At 38.7% G+C, this 20,796-nt stretch overlaps 1 protein-coding gene across 7 annotated transcripts in view; it reads right to left on the bottom strand.

Moving 5' to 3' along the window:
* Positions 1–20,796, bottom strand: part of LOC138912316 (scavenger receptor class B member 1) — a 472,662-nt gene that overhangs the window by 267,908 nt on the left and 183,958 nt on the right. For all 7 annotated transcript variants that reach the window (XM_070212707.1, XM_070212704.1, XM_070212706.1 and 4 more), the window contains exons 3-4: positions 19,659–19,819; positions 19,465–19,609 (exon numbers count right to left, since the gene is read on the bottom strand). In XM_070212707.1, coding sequence (XP_070068808.1) covers positions 19,465–19,609; positions 19,659–19,819 — 306 coding nt within the window. The remainder of the gene's footprint in view (positions 1–19,464; positions 19,610–19,658; positions 19,820–20,796) is intronic.

The following is a 20,796-nucleotide window of genomic DNA, read 5'->3' on the forward strand; positions in this document are numbered from 1 at the left end:
AAAATCGTGCTGGCAGAAACGCATCTCACAAGTAAATACAACTTCCAAATAAGAGGGTACTTTATATTGCACAGATCATCCGGATGGCAATGTTCACGGAGGAACCGAAATATTAATCAGGGAACACATTAATCACCACTTTTACCAGAGGTTTGCAACAAATTATTTGCAGGTTACATCTATAAAATTACAAGCAGGAAACGGCAGTATCACTACAGCCGCTGTCTATTGCCCACCGCGTTTTACAATAACTAAAGAGAAATTCTTGGACTTCTACAATTCACTCGGAGATCGCTTTATAGCAGGAGGAGACTAGAACGCCAAGCACACGCACTGGGGATCAAGACTCGTGACCCCCAAAGGAAGGCAACAAACTCCCTTTGTCTCCCTTAGCAGCCCCACATATTGGTCATCTGCCCCCAGAAAACTTCCGGACTTAATTCACTTCGCTGTGACCAAGAACATCCTAAGAAATTTAGTAAACGCCAAATCGCTATCGGACTTATCATCGGATCACTCGCCTATTTTCAAAGCCCCAAAGTAATCGAGCACCCCTTCAGGCTGACCTCGCACAGAAGTTCTATGATAGAACTAACAGGCTAAAGTACAAAAAGTACTGGTTCGGAAAAAAGGACGCCAACGAAGAGCTTGGCAAACTTGCAGATCGAAGCAGCTTTTCAATGAAGCCACCCGCAGACTCAATAAAACCCTTAAGCAAGAAGAAGAGCTTGCGCAGCGCCGGTACATCGAGACAGCACAAGACCACACAATTCCCTCATCGTACAGGCCAATAAGCTTACTATCGTGCCTGTCCAAACTACTAGAAAAATGCCTGCTCACGCGCATAACACCATATTTAAGAGAACAAAACGTAGTCCCGACACATCAATTCGGGTTTCAAGAAAGCCCCGGAACCATCGAGCAAGTCAACCGAATAACATCCGTAGTTCGTACAGCCTTTGAACATCGGGAATATTGTAGTGCTATATTACTCGAAGTCTCTCAGGCATTCGACCGAGTGTGGCTCTAAGACCTTATGCATAAAATCATAACATTACTGCCAGAAAACACTCATAAGTTACTTGAGTCATACCTCTACCAGAGAGTCTTCGAGGTTAGATGCAATGCAACGTCATCCAACGAGTATAACATTGAAGCCGGAGTCCCACAAGGTAGCGCACTGGGCCCTACCCTGTTTGTCCCATACACAGCAGACATTCTTACAAACCACATTTTCACATTTGCTGACGACACCGTAATCCTGAGCCGCTCGAGATGCCCAACTAGAGCAACAGCTCAACTAGCGGATCATCTGGTGGTAGTCGAGAAATGGCTATCAGACTGGCGTATTAAAATGAACAAAAGTGTACATATAACGTTTACCCTTTATAGACAATCGTGCCCCCCGCTAACTTTGAAAAGTACGCAGATCCCCTAATCCAGTGATTTAACATTCCTCGGCGTCCACCTCGACAGACGCTTAACCTGGCGGAGGCACTTTGAATGCAAGAAAGTACACCTCAGACTTAAAGCTAGCAGCCTACACTAGATTAGAAATTTTCGTTCACTCCTGTGTCTGGACTTTAAAGTTCTTCTCTAAATTTAAAAATTTCTTAAATCTCTCTGTTGTATACGGACGTGTTTTACATTCGCTCCCACATTTATTCGCTTAGTGTCGAAATTTTTGATTTTTGTATACGGACGTGTTTTTCATTCGCTCCCACATTTATTCGCTTAGTGTCGAAATTTTTGATTTTTATATTCCCAAAGTTTTCATTCTCAACTCGGTTGAGCCCGCCGTTTGAATGCAAATTAGTGATTTGTGTTAAAAACATCGCACAGTGGCGCCTTTTGCCTTTTTTTTTGGTAATAAATCATAACTTTTGAACCAGTGAAGATAATTGAATGATGTAAACGGCAAATGATAGATAATTGATCCACCTTTCCAATTATTGCTTGAGACAGGGAGTGGGCGTGGCAGAGGCGTACTTACAAATCGGCAAAGTCAGAATTTATTCCAAAAAAAAAACTTTTTCTAAAAAGTTTTTGTTATTTTTAGTTTCTTTTTTTATGTTGTAATTTTTAAAAATTAAAAAAAAAATTGAGGTTTTACAAAAAAATTTATTTTATTTTAAATGTTGTTTTGTTTAGTTTCTTTTTTTATGTTTTAATTTTCAAAAACAAAAAAAAAAACAAAAAAAAAAATAAATTAAAGTTTTATTAAAAAATTTTTTTTTATATTTCATGTTTTTTGAAATAATGGTCACAATTTGGTAAACCTGGTAAATCCAATAGACTTAACATTTCTGGACTACAATTACTAGATTCTAACTCTGTGACAAGGTTGTGATTCCATGACCTTAAAATACAGTTTGGATTCGCACATACTAAATTCAATGCTTAGGCAGCGTAAGTTGGTTTGTTTTGTGCATATCTTTTTAAATATTACATTTACACAAATTACATACAGAAGGCGCTTAAAGCATTTTAAAATACCTTTCAAACGAGATAGAGCACAAGTCTGTAGCTTTAGTAGTTTAGAAGTTACGGCCTTCCGTATTTTAGCTATTTATAGCTGTTTTTCCGCTAAACTAGCGGGTTTTTTCCAAAAGTGGTAGAACTAAAGTTTCTTATATCGAGCTGTTGAACATAATATCAAATTTTCAGGACTTTAACACAATGTTTTATACAAATCTTTCACAAGGTTGCGCCATATGCAATTTCTGGGACCATGACTTTTTTTTACCTTTTTTGGCTCTTAAAACCGCGGACGCACGCGGACGCAGCTACAACTTTCCTAATATCAAGAAGAAAGTCCAAATATCGTTTTACGGAAGTATAAAAAATATAATATGAAATAATTGTCACGTTTCACGTGGATTGATCCATATCTTGATTCACTATCAAAATGTTCGAGGTTTGCTAAGTAAGCTCTCCAAACTATTTCTAGATAGTACTACTTTTTATGCAAATGTTATTGCTTTCTCCGAAACCTGGCTTAACTCGACTGTAAATGATAGTGAAATCTTGTCTAAAAACTACTTTATTTATAGAAATGATCGTCCGTGTCGTCGTGGTGGTGGGGTCCTTATTGCGGTTAAATCCAACTTGACTTCAGAGCTTATTAACTGTCCTAACTCCTCAAGTATTGAATTTATTTCTGTCAAACTCTCCCTTCCAAAGTCCAATATGTTGATTACCTGCTCTTACATACCTCCAGGGTCTAAAATAGACATGTATTTACTCCACCTGTCTGCAATACGTTATGTATCTTCGTTGGCTGACGATAATGATCACCTTATTGTTCTTGGTGACTTTAATCTCCCAAATGTCTCTTGGTTCCAGAGTAATGACTCGACATTAATAACTCCCAGAACTCAAAATGACTTTATTGAAGGCCTCATTGAACTATCTTTGCTTCAGATAAATTGGATTTCCAATCACAATGAACGAATTTTAGACTTGACTTTTGTATCTGATAACTGCGACGCAGTTTCTCCTCTATCTCTCCCTGAAGATAATCATCATCCTACCCTCCAGTTATCTTTAAAGTGTGTTTTCCACTCTGCGAGAGCTTCAGCAAGGCCACAGCTAAGATTTTGCTTTAGAAAAACTAATTATTCGCAGCTTTTGCATTCGTTATCTATAACTGATTGGTCATGCCTAACAGATGTCCCTGTTGCGGATGGTGTGGCGTATTTCTATGGTGTCCTTTATAGTTTGTTTGATAAATATGTGCCCCTTTTTAGTGGTAAAACTACCCTTCGAGGCTCTGATCCCAGGTAGGGAAGAATGGGATCGGGGCCGACCGGGCACAATAGATGCTATCTGCTTATATACAGACGGCTCCAAACTAGACGGACACGTCGGCGGAGGCATATACTCCGAAGAACTAGAGATCAGGCAGTCTTTCAGACTCCCTGATCACTGCAGCGTCTTCCAAGCGGAAGTGCATGCTATAAAAGAAGCACTCGTCTGTATAAGGGACATAAACACCCAAGACAGACACATAAACATATATAGTGATAGTCAGGCGGCTATTAAATCAATCTATTCGACAAGCACCAACTCCCGAACAATAGCAGACTGTCGCATATCTCTCCACGAGATAGCTAGTCAGTCTACTATAAGCCTAATATGGGTCCCGGGTCACCGGGACATCGTAGGCAACTGCATAGCGGACGAGTTAGCCAGGCAAGGCACCATCATGCCTCTCCTTCCAGAAAAGGAGAGTGTCGGTATGCCCATGGCAACTTGCAAGCTAAATATCAAAAACCATTTCATCAAACTAGCCAACACTAGGTGGCAAAATGCACCGCAGTGTCGTATCACCCACCAGACCTGGCCTGGGATAAACAGTAAAAAAACATCGGAATTACTCAAATTTAGTCGCACAGAGTGCGGTATGCTAGTTCGAGTCCTTACAGGCCACTGGCTAGTCGGCACACACGCCGGCAGGCTAAAAGCCCCGTACAATGATTTCTGCAGAAGCTGCAGAGACGAGGAAGAGGAAGAAACGGTGGAGCATCTCCTATGTTTCTGCCCAGCCCTATGCAGACTAAGGCTGAAACACTTAGGAAACCCCTTCATTAGCGATCTAACCGAAATATCGGAGATCAACCTTAAAAGTATAAACTCTTTCGTTAAATCTTCCGGGTGGAAGACATGCTAAGTATCCAAATTTTCTAGGACGAGAGGAAAAATAAAAATAGACAGGGGACCCCAAATAAGGGAAAGAGATCACACGGTACCACAATGGACCCACAGAGGTCTAAGTGTGTCAGACGTTAGTCTGGCAGCCGTTTCTAACCTAACCTAACCTAGTGGTAAAACTCCTTACAGCTCTCCGTGGTTTACTCGTCAGCTTTCTTATCTTAAGAATAAAAAATCCAGACTCTTTAAACGATTCAAACAAACTGGCTTGCAGACGGACTTTGCCAAATATTCGGTAGTCAAATCAGACTACTTAAAGCATAATTCTGAATGCTACAATAACTATCTAGCTCGCTGTAAAAATGACTTTTTCATTTGTGAATGCCAAACGAAAGTCTCAATCCTTTCCTCCCTCCTTGTTTTTTAATTCTGCTGTTGCTTCCGATGAAAATGGTATTTCTAATTTATTTGCTGATTTTTTCCAATCAACTTATACCAATGCTGACAGTAGTAAAGATTTTAACTATCCTCATTCTCTACCTCATCTGGACTCAATCTTTAATCCGGTTATTCTCGAAGCCGATGTTCTCCAGGGCTTAATCGCTTTGAAACTCTCCTTTTCAGCAGGACCAGATATGGTTCCTAGCTGTATTTTAAAAAATTGTGCAAATTTTCTTTCCAGTCCTCTAACAATCCTTTTTAATATGTCTATAAATCAATGTAATTTTCTATCCGCTTGGAAGGAATCTTTCATTGTTCCGCTGTTTAAAAAAGGTAATAGGTCCGATATTGCTAACTATCGGGGCATTGCAAAGCTCAGTGCTATTCCTAAATTATTCGAAAAATTAATAACTAGTCAATTACAGCATCAATGTCGGTCGCTTATTTCGCCATGTCAACATGGCTTCACCAGGTGCCGATCTACTACCACCAATTCGCTTGAGTTTACCTCATTAGTAAACCGTGGCTTTCTCCATAAGCAACAAACAGATGTTATTTATACGGATTTTTCCAAAGCATTTGACACGGTAAACCACTGCGTACTTATAAAAAAACTTAATCTTATGGGGTTCCCCCCAAAGTTGTTAGCGTGGTTACTTTCATACCTCACAGACCGCTGTCAGAGGGTGAAATATAATGATATAACGTCCAAAGCTATAAATGTTACCTCTGGTGTACCTCAAGGAAGTCATTTGGGACCCTTATTATTTGGCTTGTTGATTAACGACTTACCTCAAGTTATTAAGTCCGCAACTGTTTTAATGTTTGCTGACGACGTTAAACTGTGTTTGTCTATGTCATTACCGGATTCTTGTTCTCGTCTTCAATTAGATCTTGACTATTTACGGACTTGGTGCAAACTCAATAATTTTTATCTTAACTATTCTAAATGTAATGTTATGACCTTTTATCGTCGTAATCCGTCTTTGTATTCGTACTCCATTGACAGCAATGTCCTTCAACGTATTTCTACTATACAAGACCTGGGAGTTTTATTTGAGCATAAACTTTGTTTTAATGATCACATATCACTAATTTGTAATAAAGCTAGGAGCTCTTTAGCCTTTACGAAGCGTTGGTCTAAGGAGTTTGATGACCCGTATACAACCAAGCTTTTATATGTATCTCTTGTTCGCCCATCGTTAGAGTATTGTTCATGTATATGGTCACCGCAGACGTTAACTTGCCAAAATATGTTAGAGTCCGTTCAAAAGCAGTTTTTGTTATTTGCTCTAAGAGGTTTTAACTGGGACGCTGGCCGTCGGTTGCCATCCTATAATGCCAGATTGCGTTTACTAGACATGCCCACCCTGATCAACCGTAGGATTTGTCACGGTGTTATGTTAATACACAAGTTAATAAATGGTGATGTCGACTCCTCCTTTCTCCTTAGTTCCCTAAACTGGAATGTGCCATGCAGGACAATTCGCCGATATCGGCCTTTGTCTCTGCCATTGTCCAGGTCAAATTTTGCCCTTAATGACACTTTCCGTGTTCTTTGTGATAAATATACTGATCTCAGTCACGTCTTGTTGTATGGAATCTCTTCAGTGTCTAATTATAATATAGTACTATCGTTATTGTCATCAAATATGTAATTTAAAGTGCCTACCACTCGATGTTACGGCCTTCCGTATTTTAGCTATTTATAGCTGTTTTTCCGCTAAACTAGCGGGTTTTTTCCAAAAGTGGTAGAACTAAAGTTTCTTATATCGAGCTGTTGAACATAATATCAAATTTTCAGGACTTTAACACAATGTTTTATACAAATCTTTCACAAGGTTGCGCCATATGCAATTTCTGGGACCATGACTTTTTTTTACCTTTTTTGGCTCTTAAAACCGCGGACGCACGCGGACGCAGCTACAACTTTCCTAATATCAAGAAGAAAGTCCAAATATCGTTTTACGGAAGTATAAAAAATATAATATGAAATAATTGTCACGTTTCACGTGGATTGATCCATATCTTGATTCACTATCAAAATGTTCGAGGTTTGCTAAGTAAGCTCTCCAAACTATTTCTAGATAGTACTACTTTTTATGCAAATGTTATTGCTTTCTCCGAAACCTGGCTTAACTCGACTGTAAATGATAGTGAAATCTTGTCTAAAAACTACTTTATTTATAGAAATGATCGTCCGTGTCGTCGTGGTGGTGGGGTCCTTATTGCGGTTAAATCCAACTTGACTTCAGAGCTTATTAACTGTCCTAACTCCTCAAGTATTGAATTTATTTCTGTCAAACTCTCCCTTCCAAAGTCCAATATGTTGATTACCTGCTCTTACATACCTCCAGGGTCTAAAATAGACATGTATTTACTCCACCTGTCTGCAATACGTTATGTATCTTCGTTGGCTGACGATAATGATCACCTTATTGTTCTTGGTGACTTTAATCTCCCAAATGTCTCTTGGTTCCAGAGTAATGACTCGATATTAATAACTCCCAGAACTCAAAATGACTTTATTGAAGGCCTCATTGAACTATCTTTGCTTCAGATAAATTGGATTTCCAATCACAATGAACGAATTTTAGACTTGACTTTTGTATCTGATAACTGCGACGCAGTTTCTCCTCTATCTCTCCCTGAAGATAATCATCATCCTACCCTCCAGTTATCTTTAAAGTGTGTTTTCCACTCTGCGAGAGCTTCAGCAAGGCCACAGCTAAGATTTTGCTTTAGAAAAACTAATTATTCGCAGCTTTTGCATTCGTTATCTATAACTGATTGGTCATGCCTAACAGATGTCCCTGTTGCGGATGGTGTGGCGTATTTCTATGGTGTCCTTTATAGTTTGTTTGATAAATATGTGCCCCTTTTTAGTGGTAAAACTACCCTTCGAGGCTCTGATCCCAGGTAGGGAAGAATGGGATCGGGGCCGACCGGGCACAATAGACGCTATCTGCTTATATACAGACGGCTCCAAACTAGACGGACACGTCGGCGGAGGCATATACTCCGAAGAACTAGAGATCAGGCAGTCTTTCAGACTCCCTGACCACTGCAGCGTCTTCCAAGCGGAAGTGCATGCTATAAAAGAAGCACTCGTCTGTATAAGGGACATAAACACCCAAGACAGACACATAAACATATATAGTGATAGTCAGGCGGCTATTAAATCAATCTATTCGACAAGCACCAACTCCCGAACAATAGCAGACTGTCGCATATCTCTCCACGAGATAGCTAGTCAGTCTACTATAAGCCTAATATGGGTCCCGGGTCACCGGGACATCGTAGGCAACTGCATAGCGGACGAGTTAGCCAGGCAAGGCACCATCATGCCTCTCCTTCCAGAAAAGGAGAGTGTCGGTATGCCCATGGCAACTTGCAAGCTAAATATCAAAAACCATTTCATCAAACTAGCCAACACTAGGTGGCAAAATGCACCGCAGTGTCGTATCACCCACCAGACCTGGCCTGGGATAAACAGTAAAAAAACATCGGAATTACTCAAATTTAGTCGCACAGAGTGCGGTATGCTAGTTCGAGTCCTTACAGGCCACTGGCTAGTCGGCACACACGCCGGCAGGCTAAAAGCCCCGTACAATGATTTCTGCAGAAGCTGCAGAGACGAGGAAGAGGAAGAAACGGTGGAGCATCTCCTATGTTTCTGCCCAGCCCTATGCAGACTAAGGCTGAAACACTTAGGAAACCCCTTCATTAGCGATCTAACCGAAATATCGGAGATCAACCTTAAAAGTATAAACTCTTTCGTTAAATCTTCCGGGTGGAAGACATGCTAAGTATCCAAATTTTCTAGGACGAGAGGAAAAATAAAAATAGACAGGGGACCCCAAATAAGGGAAAGAGATCACACGGTACCACAATGGACCCACAGAGGTCTAAGTGTGTCAGACGTTAGTCTGGCAGCCGTTTCTAACCTAACCTAACCTAGTGGTAAAACTCCTTACAGCTCTCCGTGGTTTACTCGTCAGCTTTCTTATCTTAAGAATAAAAAATCCAGACTCTTTAAACGATTCAAACAAACTGGCTTGCAGACGGACTTTGCCAAATATTCGGTAGTCAAATCAGACTACTTAAAGCATAATTCTGAATGCTACAATAACTATCTAGCTCGCTGTAAAAATGACTTTTTCATTTGTGAATGCCAAACGAAAGTCTCAATCCTTTCCTCCCTCCTTGTTTTTTAATTCTGCTGTTGCTTCCGATGAAAATGGTATTTCTAATTTATTTGCTGATTTTTTCCAATCAACTTATACCAATGCTGACAGTAGTAAAGATTTTAACTATCCTCATTCTCTACCTCATCTGGACTCAATCTTTAATCCGGTTATTCTCGAAGCCGATGTTCTCCAGGGCTTAATCGCTTTGAAACTCTCCTTTTCAGCAGGACCAGATATGGTTCCTAGCTGTATTTTAAAAAATTGTGCAAATTTTCTTTCCAGTCCTCTAACAATCCTTTTTAATATGTCTATAAATCAATGTAATTTTCTATCCGCTTGGAAGGAATCTTTCATTGTTCCGCTGTTTAAAAAAGGTAATAGGTCCGATATTGCTAACTATCGGGGCATTGCAAAGCTCAGTGCTATTCCTAAATTATTCGAAAAATTAATAACTAGTCAATTACAGCATCAATGTCGGTCGCTTATTTCGCCATGTCAACATGGCTTCACCAGGTGCCGATCTACTACCACCAATTCGCTTGAGTTTACCTCATTAGTAAACCGTGGCTTTCTCCATAAGCAACAAACAGATGTTATTTATACGGATTTTTCCAAAGCATTTGACACGGTAAACCACTGCGTACTTATAAAAAAACTTAATCTTATGGGGTTCCCCCCAAAGTTGTTAGCGTGGTTACTTTCATACCTCACAGACCGCTGTCAGAGGGTGAAATATAATGATATAACGTCCAAAGCTATAAATGTTACCTCTGGTGTACCTCAAGGAAGTCATTTGGGACCCTTATTATTTGGCTTGTTGATTAACGACTTACCTCAAGTTATTAAGTCCGCAACTGTTTTAATGTTTGCTGACGACGTTAAACTGTGTTTGTCTATGTCATTACCGGATTCTTGTTCTCGTCTTCAATTAGATCTTGACTATTTACGGACTTGGTGCAAACTCAATAATTTTTATCTTAACTATTCTAAATGTAATGTTATGACCTTTTATCGTCGTAATCCGTCTTTGTATTCGTACTCCATTGACAGCAATGTCCTTCAACGTATTTCTACTATACAAGACCTGGGAGTTTTATTTGAGCATAAACTTTGTTTTAATGATCACATATCACTAATTTGTAATAAAGCTAGGAGCTCTTTAGCCTTTACGAAGCGTTGGTCTAAGGAGTTTGATGACCCGTATACAACCAAGCTTTTATATGTATCTCTTGTTCGCCCATCGTTAGAGTATTGTTCATGTATATGGTCACCGCAGACGTTAACTTGCCAAAATATGTTAGAGTCCGTTCAAAAGCAGTTTTTGTTATTTGCTCTAAGAGGTTTTAACTGGGACGCTGGCCGTCGGTTGCCATCCTATAATGCCAGATTGCGTTTACTAGACATGCCCACCCTGATCAACCGTAGGATTTGTCACGGTGTTATGTTAATACACAAGTTAATAAATGGTGATGTCGACTCCTCCTTTCTCCTTAGTTCCCTAAACTGGAATGTGCCATGCAGGACAATTCGCCGATATCGGCCTTTGTCTCTGCCATTGTCCAGGTCAAATTTTGCCCTTAATGACACTTTCCGTGTTCTTTGTGATAAATATACTGATCTCAGTCACGTCTTGTTGTATGGAATCTCTTCAGTGTCTAATTATAATATAGTACTATCGTTATTGTCATCAAATATGTAATTTAAAGTGCCTACCACTCGATGTTACGGCCTTCCGTATTTTAGCTATTTATAGCTGTTTTTTCCGCTAAACTAGCGGGTTTTTTCCAAAAGTGGTAGAACTAAAGTTTCTTATATCGAGCTGTTGAACATAATATCAAATTTTCAGGACTTTAACACAATGTTTTATACAAATCTTTCACAAGGTTGCGCCATATGCAATTTCTGGGACCATGACTTTTTTTTACCTTTTTTGGCTCTTAAAACCGCGGACGCACGCGGACGCAGCTACAACTTTCCTAATATCAAGAAGAAAGTCCAAATATCGTTTTACGGAAGTATAAAAAATATAATATGAAATAATTGTCACGTTTCACGTGGATTGATCCATATCTTGATTCACTATCAAAATGTTCGAGGTTTGCTAAGTAAGCTCTCCAAACAATTTCTAGATAGTACTACTTTTTATGCAAATGTTATTGCTTTCTCCGAAACCTGGCTTAACTCGACTGTAAATGATAGTGAAATCTTGTCTAAAAACTACTTTATTTATAGAAATGATCGTCCGTGTCGTCGTGGTGGTGGGGTCCTTATTGCGGTTAAATCCAACTTGACTTCAGAGCTTATTAACTGTCCTAACTCCTCAAGTATTGAATTTATTTCTGTCAAACTCTCCCTTCCAAAGTCCAATATGTTGATTACCTGCTCTTACATACCTCCAGGGTCTAAAATAGACATGTATTTACTCCACCTGTCTGCAATACGTTATGTATCTTCGTTGGCTGACGATAATGATCACCTTATTGTTCTTGGTGACTTTAATCTCCCAAATGTCTCTTGGTTCCAGAGTAATGACTCGATATTAATAACTCCCAGAACTCAAAATGACTTTATTGAAGGCCTCATTGAACTATCTTTGCTTCAGATAAATTGGATTTCCAATCACAATGAACGAATTTTAGACTTGACTTTTGTATCTGATAACTGCGACGCAGTTTCTCCTCTATCTCTCCCTGAAGATAATCATCATCCTACCCTCCAGTTATCTTTAAAGTGTGTTTTCCACTCTGCGAGAGCTTCAGCAAGGCCACAGCTAAGATTTTGCTTTAGAAAAACTAATTATTCGCAGCTTTTGCATTCGTTATCTATAACTGATTGGTCATGCCTAACAGATGTCCCTGTTGCGGATGGTGTGGCGTATTTCTATGGTGTCCTTTATAGTTTGTTTGATAAATATGTGCCCCTTTTTAGTGGTAAAACTACCCTTCGAGGCTCTGATCCCAGGTAGGGAAGAATGGGATCGGGGCCGACCGGGCACAATAGACGCTATCTGCTTATATACAGACGGCTCCAAACTAGACGGACACGTCGGCGGAGGCATATACTCCGAAGAACTAGAGATCAGGCAGTCTTTCAGACTCCCTGACCACTGCAGCGTCTTCCAAGCGGAAGTGCATGCTATAAAAGAAGCACTCGTCTGTATAAGGGACATAAACACCCAAGACAGACACATAAACATATATAGTGATAGTCAGGCGGCTATTAAATCAATCTATTCGACAAGCACCAACTCCCGAACAATAGCAGACTGTCGCATATCTCTCCACGAGATAGCTAGTCAGTCTACTATAAGCCTAATATGGGTCCCGGGTCACCGGGACATCGTAGGCAACTGCATAGCGGACGAGTTAGCCAGGCAAGGCACCATCATGCCTCTCCTTCCAGAAAAGGAGAGTGTCGGTATGCCCATGGCAACTTGCAAGCTAAATATCAAAAACCATTTCATCAAACTAGCCAACACTAGGTGGCAAAATGCACCGCAGTGTCGTATCACCCACCAGACCTGGCCTGGGATAAACAGTAAAAAAACATCGGAATTACTCAAATTTAGTCGCACAGAGTGCGGTATGCTAGTTCGAGTCCTTACAGGCCACTGGCTAGTCGGCACACACGCCGGCAGGCTAAAAGCCCCGTACAATGATTTCTGCAGAAGCTGCAGAGACGAGGAAGAGGAAGAAACGGTGGAGCATCTCCTATGTTTCTGCCCAGCCCTATGCAGACTAAGGCTGAAACACTTAGGAAACCCCTTCATTAGCGATCTAACCGAAATATCGGAGATCAACCTTAAAAGTATAAACTCTTTCGTTAAATCTTCCGGGTGGAAGACATGCTAAGTATCCAAATTTTCTAGGACGAGAGGAAAAATAAAAATAGACAGGGGACCCCAAATAAGGGAAAGAGATCACACGGTACCACAATGGACCCACAGAGGTCTAAGTGTGTCAGACGTTAGTCTGGCAGCCGTTTCTAACCTAACCTAACCTAGTGGTAAAACTCCTTACAGCTCTCCGTGGTTTACTCGTCAGCTTTCTTATCTTAAGAATAAAAAATCCAGACTCTTTAAACGATTCAAACAAACTGGCTTGCAGACGGACTTTGCCAAATATTCGGTAGTCAAATCAGACTACTTAAAGCATAATTCTGAATGCTACAATAACTATCTAGCTCGCTGTAAAAATGACTTTTTCATTTGTGAATGCCAAACGAAAGTCTCAATCCTTTCCTCCCTCCTTGTTTTTTAATTCTGCTGTTGCTTCCGATGAAAATGGTATTTCTAATTTATTTGCTGATTTTTTCCAATCAACTTATACCAATGCTGACAGTAGTAAAGATTTTAACTATCCTCATTCTCTACCTCATCTGGACTCAATCTTTAATCCGGTTATTCTCGAAGCCGATGTTCTCCAGGGCTTAATCGCTTTGAAACTCTCCTTTTCAGCAGGACCAGATATGGTTCCTAGCTGTATTTTAAAAAATTGTGCAAATTTTCTTTCCAGTCCTCTAACAATCCTTTTTAATATGTCTATAAATCAATGTAATTTTCTATCCGCTTGGAAGGAATCTTTCATTGTTCCGCTGTTTAAAAAAGGTAATAGGTCCGATATTGCTAACTATCGGGGCATTGCAAAGCTCAGTGCTATTCCTAAATTATTCGAAAAATTAATAACTAGTCAATTACAGCATCAATGTCGGTCGCTTATTTCGCCATGTCAACATGGCTTCACCAGGTGCCGATCTACTACCACCAATTCGCTTGAGTTTACCTCATTAGTAAACCGTGGCTTTCTCCATAAGCAACAAACAGATGTTATTTATACGGATTTTTCCAAAGCATTTGACACGGTAAACCACTGCGTACTTATAAAAAAACTTAATCTTATGGGGTTCCCCCCAAAGTTGTTAGCGTGGTTACTTTCATACCTCACAGACCGCTGTCAGAGGGTGAAATATAATGATATAACGTCCAAAGCTATAAATGTTACCTCTGGTGTACCTCAAGGAAGTCATTTGGGACCCTTATTATTTGGCTTGTTGATTAACGACTTACCTCAAGTTATTAAGTCCGCAACTGTTTTAATGTTTGCTGACGACGTTAAACTGTGTTTGTCTATGTCATTACCGGATTCTTGTTCTCGTCTTCAATTAGATCTTGACTATTTACGGACTTGGTGCAAACTCAATAATTTTTATCTTAACTATTCTAAATGTAATGTTATGACCTTTTATCGTCGTAATCCGTCTTTGTATTCGTACTCCATTGACAGCAATGTCCTTCAACGTATTTCTACTATACAAGACCTGGGAGTTTTATTTGAGCATAAACTTTGTTTTAATGATCACATATCACTAATTTGTAATAAAGCTAGGAGCTCTTTAGCCTTTACGAAGCGTTGGTCTAAGGAGTTTGATGACCCGTATACAACCAAGCTTTTATATGTATCTCTTGTTCGCCCATCGTTAGAGTATTGTTCATGTATATGGTCACCGCAGACGTTAACTTGCCAAAATATGTTAGAGTCCGTTCAAAAGCAGTTTTTGTTATTTGCTCTAAGAGGTTTTAACTGGGACGCTGGCCGTCGGTTGCCATCCTATAATGCCAGATTGCGTTTACTAGACATGCCCACCCTGATCAACCGTAGGATTTGTCACGGTGTTATGTTAATACACAAGTTAATAAATGGTGATGTCGACTCCTCCTTTCTCCTTAGTTCCCTAAACTGGAATGTGCCATGCAGGACAATTCGCCGATATCGGCCTTTGTCTCTGCCATTGTCCAGGTCAAATTTTGCCCTTAATGACACTTTCCGTGTTCTTTGTGATAAATATACTGATCTCAGTCACGTCTTGTTGTATGGAATCTCTTCAGTGTCTAATTATAATATAGTACTATCGTTATTGTCATCAAATATGTAATTTAAAGTGCCTACCACTCGATGTGAGCAGGGGCATATCGTTAAAATATTCCCCTTATGTGGTTTGGCGTTCTAGTTCTTAAATACAAAATATTATAAATGTTTTACAAGCAGTCCATTGCTTAATAAAATACAATACAATACAATCATACCACGTACATCCACTACTGCAATAGACAGACCGATATTCTGCTTAACAGTCATCAATCTGCCGGCGCAGCGAATATAGCTGATACCTCAATTCGGAAATAGAGCAATAACTTCGATTAGCGCTGCATGTAGCACTTTGACCCACTGCGAGCTATGAAGAATAGCAGTAATTTCAATTTCGCTTTCTTGCAGATTTCACGAATTAAAATTTGACTGTAATAGCAACATGAATTAATAAACAAAGAAGAGAAAACGCTATAGTCGGGTTGGTGTCCCGACGATCTAATACCTGTCACTCGGCTAAAGGGAGTGCGAGGGAGATGGATATATACAATTTTTTTGATTGCGTATAACTTTTTAATGAATGGTCCGATATGAAAAATGTCTTCAACATTTCGATAGGTATACATATGGGCCGTTTTTTTACAAACCGAACAGATTTGGCCAAAATAAAAATTTCAGTTTTGATTTTCCTGAATCTTTTTTTAACACGTACTATTCAGTAAATAAGTAAACACGTGTATCAGGATTTGACAGAAAAAAAATTCTTTTTTTAGTAAGAGTTTTTTTAAGTGTGCCAAAAAATGTCAAATTTGAAAAAGGACCCTCTCATTGAAAATCTGTATCTCCGGTTATATGAATTCAATTGACTTCATGTCTTTTGCAATAATTCCTCTAAAACCTCTTCTTTCAAAATAAAATTTCTAAAAAAAAAAGAATTTAATTTTTTAAAAATAAACACAAATTAAGATTTAAAAAAATTTTTTAACCATTGCCCCCACAAATTAGTTTTTTTTTTATTTTAATATTTGCGCCATATTGTTAGTTACAATTGGTTTTTTGTAAAAGGTTGGAGCCACTTTTAGTTTTTAAAATATCGAATTTGTTTTAGCAACGCCTCGGCTTTTTTCTATGAAAAAACGTCGCAGTATGTAGATCTACTCTCTCACTCTTATCGGATCCTTATGGAATTCATGTTTTCTCATTGTTTACTAGTCCTTTAACAATTGTTAATGATTAAAAGATAAGTTTTAAGTCTATTTGACAATTTCTGAATGACAAAAAATAAAAAGTCATTTTTTAATCAATTAAAATTTTACAATTATTCATTTACGCGTCCATTTAATAAACAATAATTTTAAAATTTTTTTATATATTATTTTTTTGACAATTTTTGGCAAATTTAAAAAAATTCTAACTAAAAAAATAATTTATTTTCGGTCAAATCCTGATACACGTGTTTACTTATTTTCCGAATAGTACGTGTAAAAACAGATTCAGGAAAATCAAAAATGTGAACCAATAAAAGGTGTTCGGTTTGTAAAAAAAACGCCCATATACAGAACAAAATTAGCGCTCGGCTGAAATAAACTTGCGCTGCGTAGGAAGCCCAAGAATGTGTGTTAAAAATCTCAACCTTCTAGCTTTTGTAGTTTCCGAGATCTCAGCGTTCATACAGACGGACAGACGGAGAGACGGAGAGATGGACATGGCTAGATCGACTCGGTTAGTGACCCTGATCAAGAATATATATACTTTATGGGGTCGGAAACGCTTCCTTCTAGCTGTTACATACTTTTGCACGAATACAATATTCCCTTTAACTCTACGAGTAACGGGTATAAAAAGTATTAACATTTGTATTTAATATTCAAATAATTATTTTTTGCGTACCTTTGCGTGCTTTTAAAGATTTTTTCCCGCTATTTCCGTCCAGATTGCAGTTAATGACCATACTATCGGAAATAATCAGCTTAAGGCTGTTTGGTGCAAATTAAAGTTAAGTCTACCACAATATCTTATTTATAAGGTAGTACTTACCTGACTTTAATTTATGTACAATATCACTTGCCACAATATATTTAACTAATCACGCAAAACCTCCCTCAGAAAACCTTCGAAAATAATGCGATGCACCAATTCTTTTTCTTACCCCTTTAACCGATTTCGTTTGCTTCATCTTCGCTGTTGGTGCGTGCCAATGCTCCTATACCCTTTCGAAAGGGGTATATATCCGACTAAATAATTTGTATTTGTTCAGTAAAAACGCAATTTCTTAAAACTGTTACTGTTATAATATTTAAATAAATATTAATGGACCATTTTTTTAAACTAAACTAAAAAATGAACTTATAAAATCAAGTTAATTAAAAAACAAAAGAAAACGCTATAGTCGGGTTCGTGTCCCGACTATCTAATAGCCGTCACTCGGCTAAAGAGAGTTCGAGGGAAATGGATATATAACCTTTTTTTGATTGCGCATAACTTTTTAATTAATAATCCGATTTGAAAAATGTCTCTGCACTTTGATAGGTATAAATATACACAACAAAATTGCATTTATACTTCTCGGAAATCTTTAAAGATGTGGGCGCAAGACACATTTTAAAATCGTTAGTGGGCGATTGTGGGCGTGGCGCTCAGCTGAAATAAACTTGCGCTGCGTAGGAGGGCCAAGAATATGTGTGGAAAATCTCAACCTTCTACCTTTTGTAGTTTCCGAGATCTCAGCGTTCATACGGACAGACAGACAGACGGACAGACAGACGGACAGACGGACATGGCTATATCGACTCAGCTAGTGACCCTGATCAAGAATATATATATATACTTTATAGGGTCGGAAACGCTTCCTTCTCTCTGTTACATACTTTTGCACGAATACAATATACCCTTTTACTCTACGAGTAACGGGTCACTAGCTGAGTCGATATAGCCATGTCCGTCTGTCCGTCTGTCTGTCTGTCCGTCCGTCTGTCTGTCTGTCTGTCCGTCCGTATTATTATTATTATTATTTATTGTTTGGCTTCCTAACGCTACAAGTTGTATAACTTATAAATTACTGCGCTAGTCACAACGGATAAACAATTTTATATTCGAGCAAAATTGGATCTTAAATCGAATGACATACATTTTTACATTAATTATTGAAGATGATGATGATGATGAAGATGACAAATATAATTAAATCGAATTTAAAAACAAAGGAAGGGGTTTTGGGGGTAGGTCGCAATGTTAATATAGGATAATATAGCTTATAGCTAACTTGAACTGTTTTTTTTAAGTGCGAGAGAAGTTTTGTGTTAAATAGTGGTGCGCTTCTAGTTTCTTTTCTGTAATTGGGAACTTCATTCCACGCTCTAATTGAAATTAATAAAAAATTGTCTATTTGAAAGCAAACAATGAACGCTGAGATCTCAAAAACTATAAAAGCTAGAAGGTTGTCATTTCCCACACATTTTTTTAGGCTTCCTACGCAGCGCAAGTTTATTTCAGCCGGGCGCCACGCCCCCTCTAACGCCCATAACGAATTTAAAATGTGTCTGGCGCCCACACCTTTAAAGATTTCCGAGAAGTATTAATGCAATTTTGTTGCGTATATTTATACCTAGCGAAATGTAGAAAATTTTTTAAATCGGACCATTCGTTAAAAAGTTATGCGCAATCAAAAAATGTTATATATCCATCTCCCTCGCACTCCCTTTAGCCGAGTGACGGGTATTAGATAGTCGGGACATCAACCCGACTGTAGCGTTCTCATTTGTTGAAAATAAATTTGTTCTTTTTTTTAATTTGAAGCCATTGCGGCCATTTGGAAAGTCTGAATAAATCTTAGCAAATCAGTTGTAAGTTAAAAACGTGTAGGCTGGCGAAAATCCTCCAGCTGAACCCTCCAAGAGGGTGCCGGCTGGACAATGGTCACTGCATTACGCCGAGCAGGGTAATGCAATGTCGCTTGCCCTGCACGAGACACTGCTGTGTCTAGCTAAGGCGACCGGTTGAACCTCTGAATCAGTGGCCAAGGTTGGAGGAGCCTGGTGGTAAACATAAAACGCAAGTTCACCTGAAAAACAAACCAGTATGGATGGCTAGAAGGATCAGGGGTGGGATTTCAGCCCAAACGTCGATGGAAAGTACGCATGCTACCATCGGTGGGCACGGGGAGGTCCAATTCTCTCTGCGTGTCGCCAGCAGTTAAAAAAAAAGTGTCATCGACAAAAAAGTTAGTGATCCAGTGCTTTTACACTAACATTAACAATAGTGTTATTTATAATAGCAATAATAAAATTAGTATTATTTTATTGCAATAAAGTACTCACCAACATGGCAATATTGAGCATAACAACCTCGTCGTCCTCACGACGACCACCTGACATTTCCTTTTGCCAAACCAAGGGATGACTGGGAGTACTGGACATAGTATTATTTCTGTTGAAGGTGATGTTCTCGTGGGTCATAATCTCCCTAAATACCAAAATTAATAAATTGTAATTTTTGAGTAAATCCAGCTTACTTGTATACATAGGGTCCAACTTGTTCCACTTGTAGCTTCTCATGACCTGCTAGAAAGGCCTGGGCATTGGTTATGTTAAACAGATAAATCTTGATGTACAGATCGACTGGTGGCTTGGCCCACAGGTTAAAGATTTCACCTCCATCCGACATTATTAACTTCTGCAAGGAGAATATATAATTTGCATGTTATTCATAATAATAAGGGATTGATCTAAAATTTCGTGATTTAGTTTGTTGATTACACTGTCTGTCTGTCTGTCTGTCTGTCTGTCTGTCTGTCTGTCTGTCTGTCTGTCTGTCTGTCTGTCAAATGCCAAATGCCAAATGCCAAATTTAAAAGTTACCACTTTTAGAAAACAATAAAACTGTTGAAGCCGATTAAAGTCTATCGATTAACGTGCTCATCTCGTGACGTCAAGGTATGTTAAAATACACCAGGTTACAAAAGAACATCGAACTATTCCTCACTGAGAAATGGGCTCACAAAATTTAGGCTAGCTGGACTCGGCTATTGATGCTGATCAAGAAAATCACGAAAACCATGCAAAAATTGCAGTTCTATAGGTATCTCCCCTTAAGAATTCACGAATATCAGGTCTCGAACAATTGCATTTTAAAGTGGCGTGTTTTGAATATAAACAAAATAGCTTTATTTAAGATTTTTACACTTTTTTCCATAAAAAGACACTTCTGAGTGACTTCCAGAAGTGTCGCCGTAGTGGAAAATTTCTTCACTCACGACGGGAGTGATTTCGGCGATCCGATTGAGATATCGCCGAGAAGACCTTTTCCCAATTGCAAAATGGTTAAAAGAAAAATAGGTTTTTTGTAGTCATTTTTATTTTTATTCTCTCAACACATCAATATGGACGGCAGTCCAAATTTATTTTACCCGAGACGCCAACACTCGCCTTAAACAATTTAAAAAAGTGTCTGACGCCCACATCTTCAAGGGGAAAACAAAAAAATTCAATTTTTTGTATTTTTTAAATTGGTATAACTCATTAAGAATGTGTCATGAAAGTTTCACGAAGAAATTCGAACTATTTTGGAACTTATACCAGGATGACGGCACCCATCTTCCTTGTGCAGTAGATATATTTCATTACTTTAAATGCGTTTTTCGCGAAACTATG

The sequence above is a fragment of the Drosophila takahashii genome, chromosome 2R, assembly GCF_030179915.1.
Source record: "Drosophila takahashii strain IR98-3 E-12201 chromosome 2R, DtakHiC1v2, whole genome shotgun sequence".
In the NCBI taxonomy this organism is placed as follows: Eukaryota; Metazoa; Arthropoda; class Insecta; order Diptera; family Drosophilidae; genus Drosophila; species Drosophila takahashii.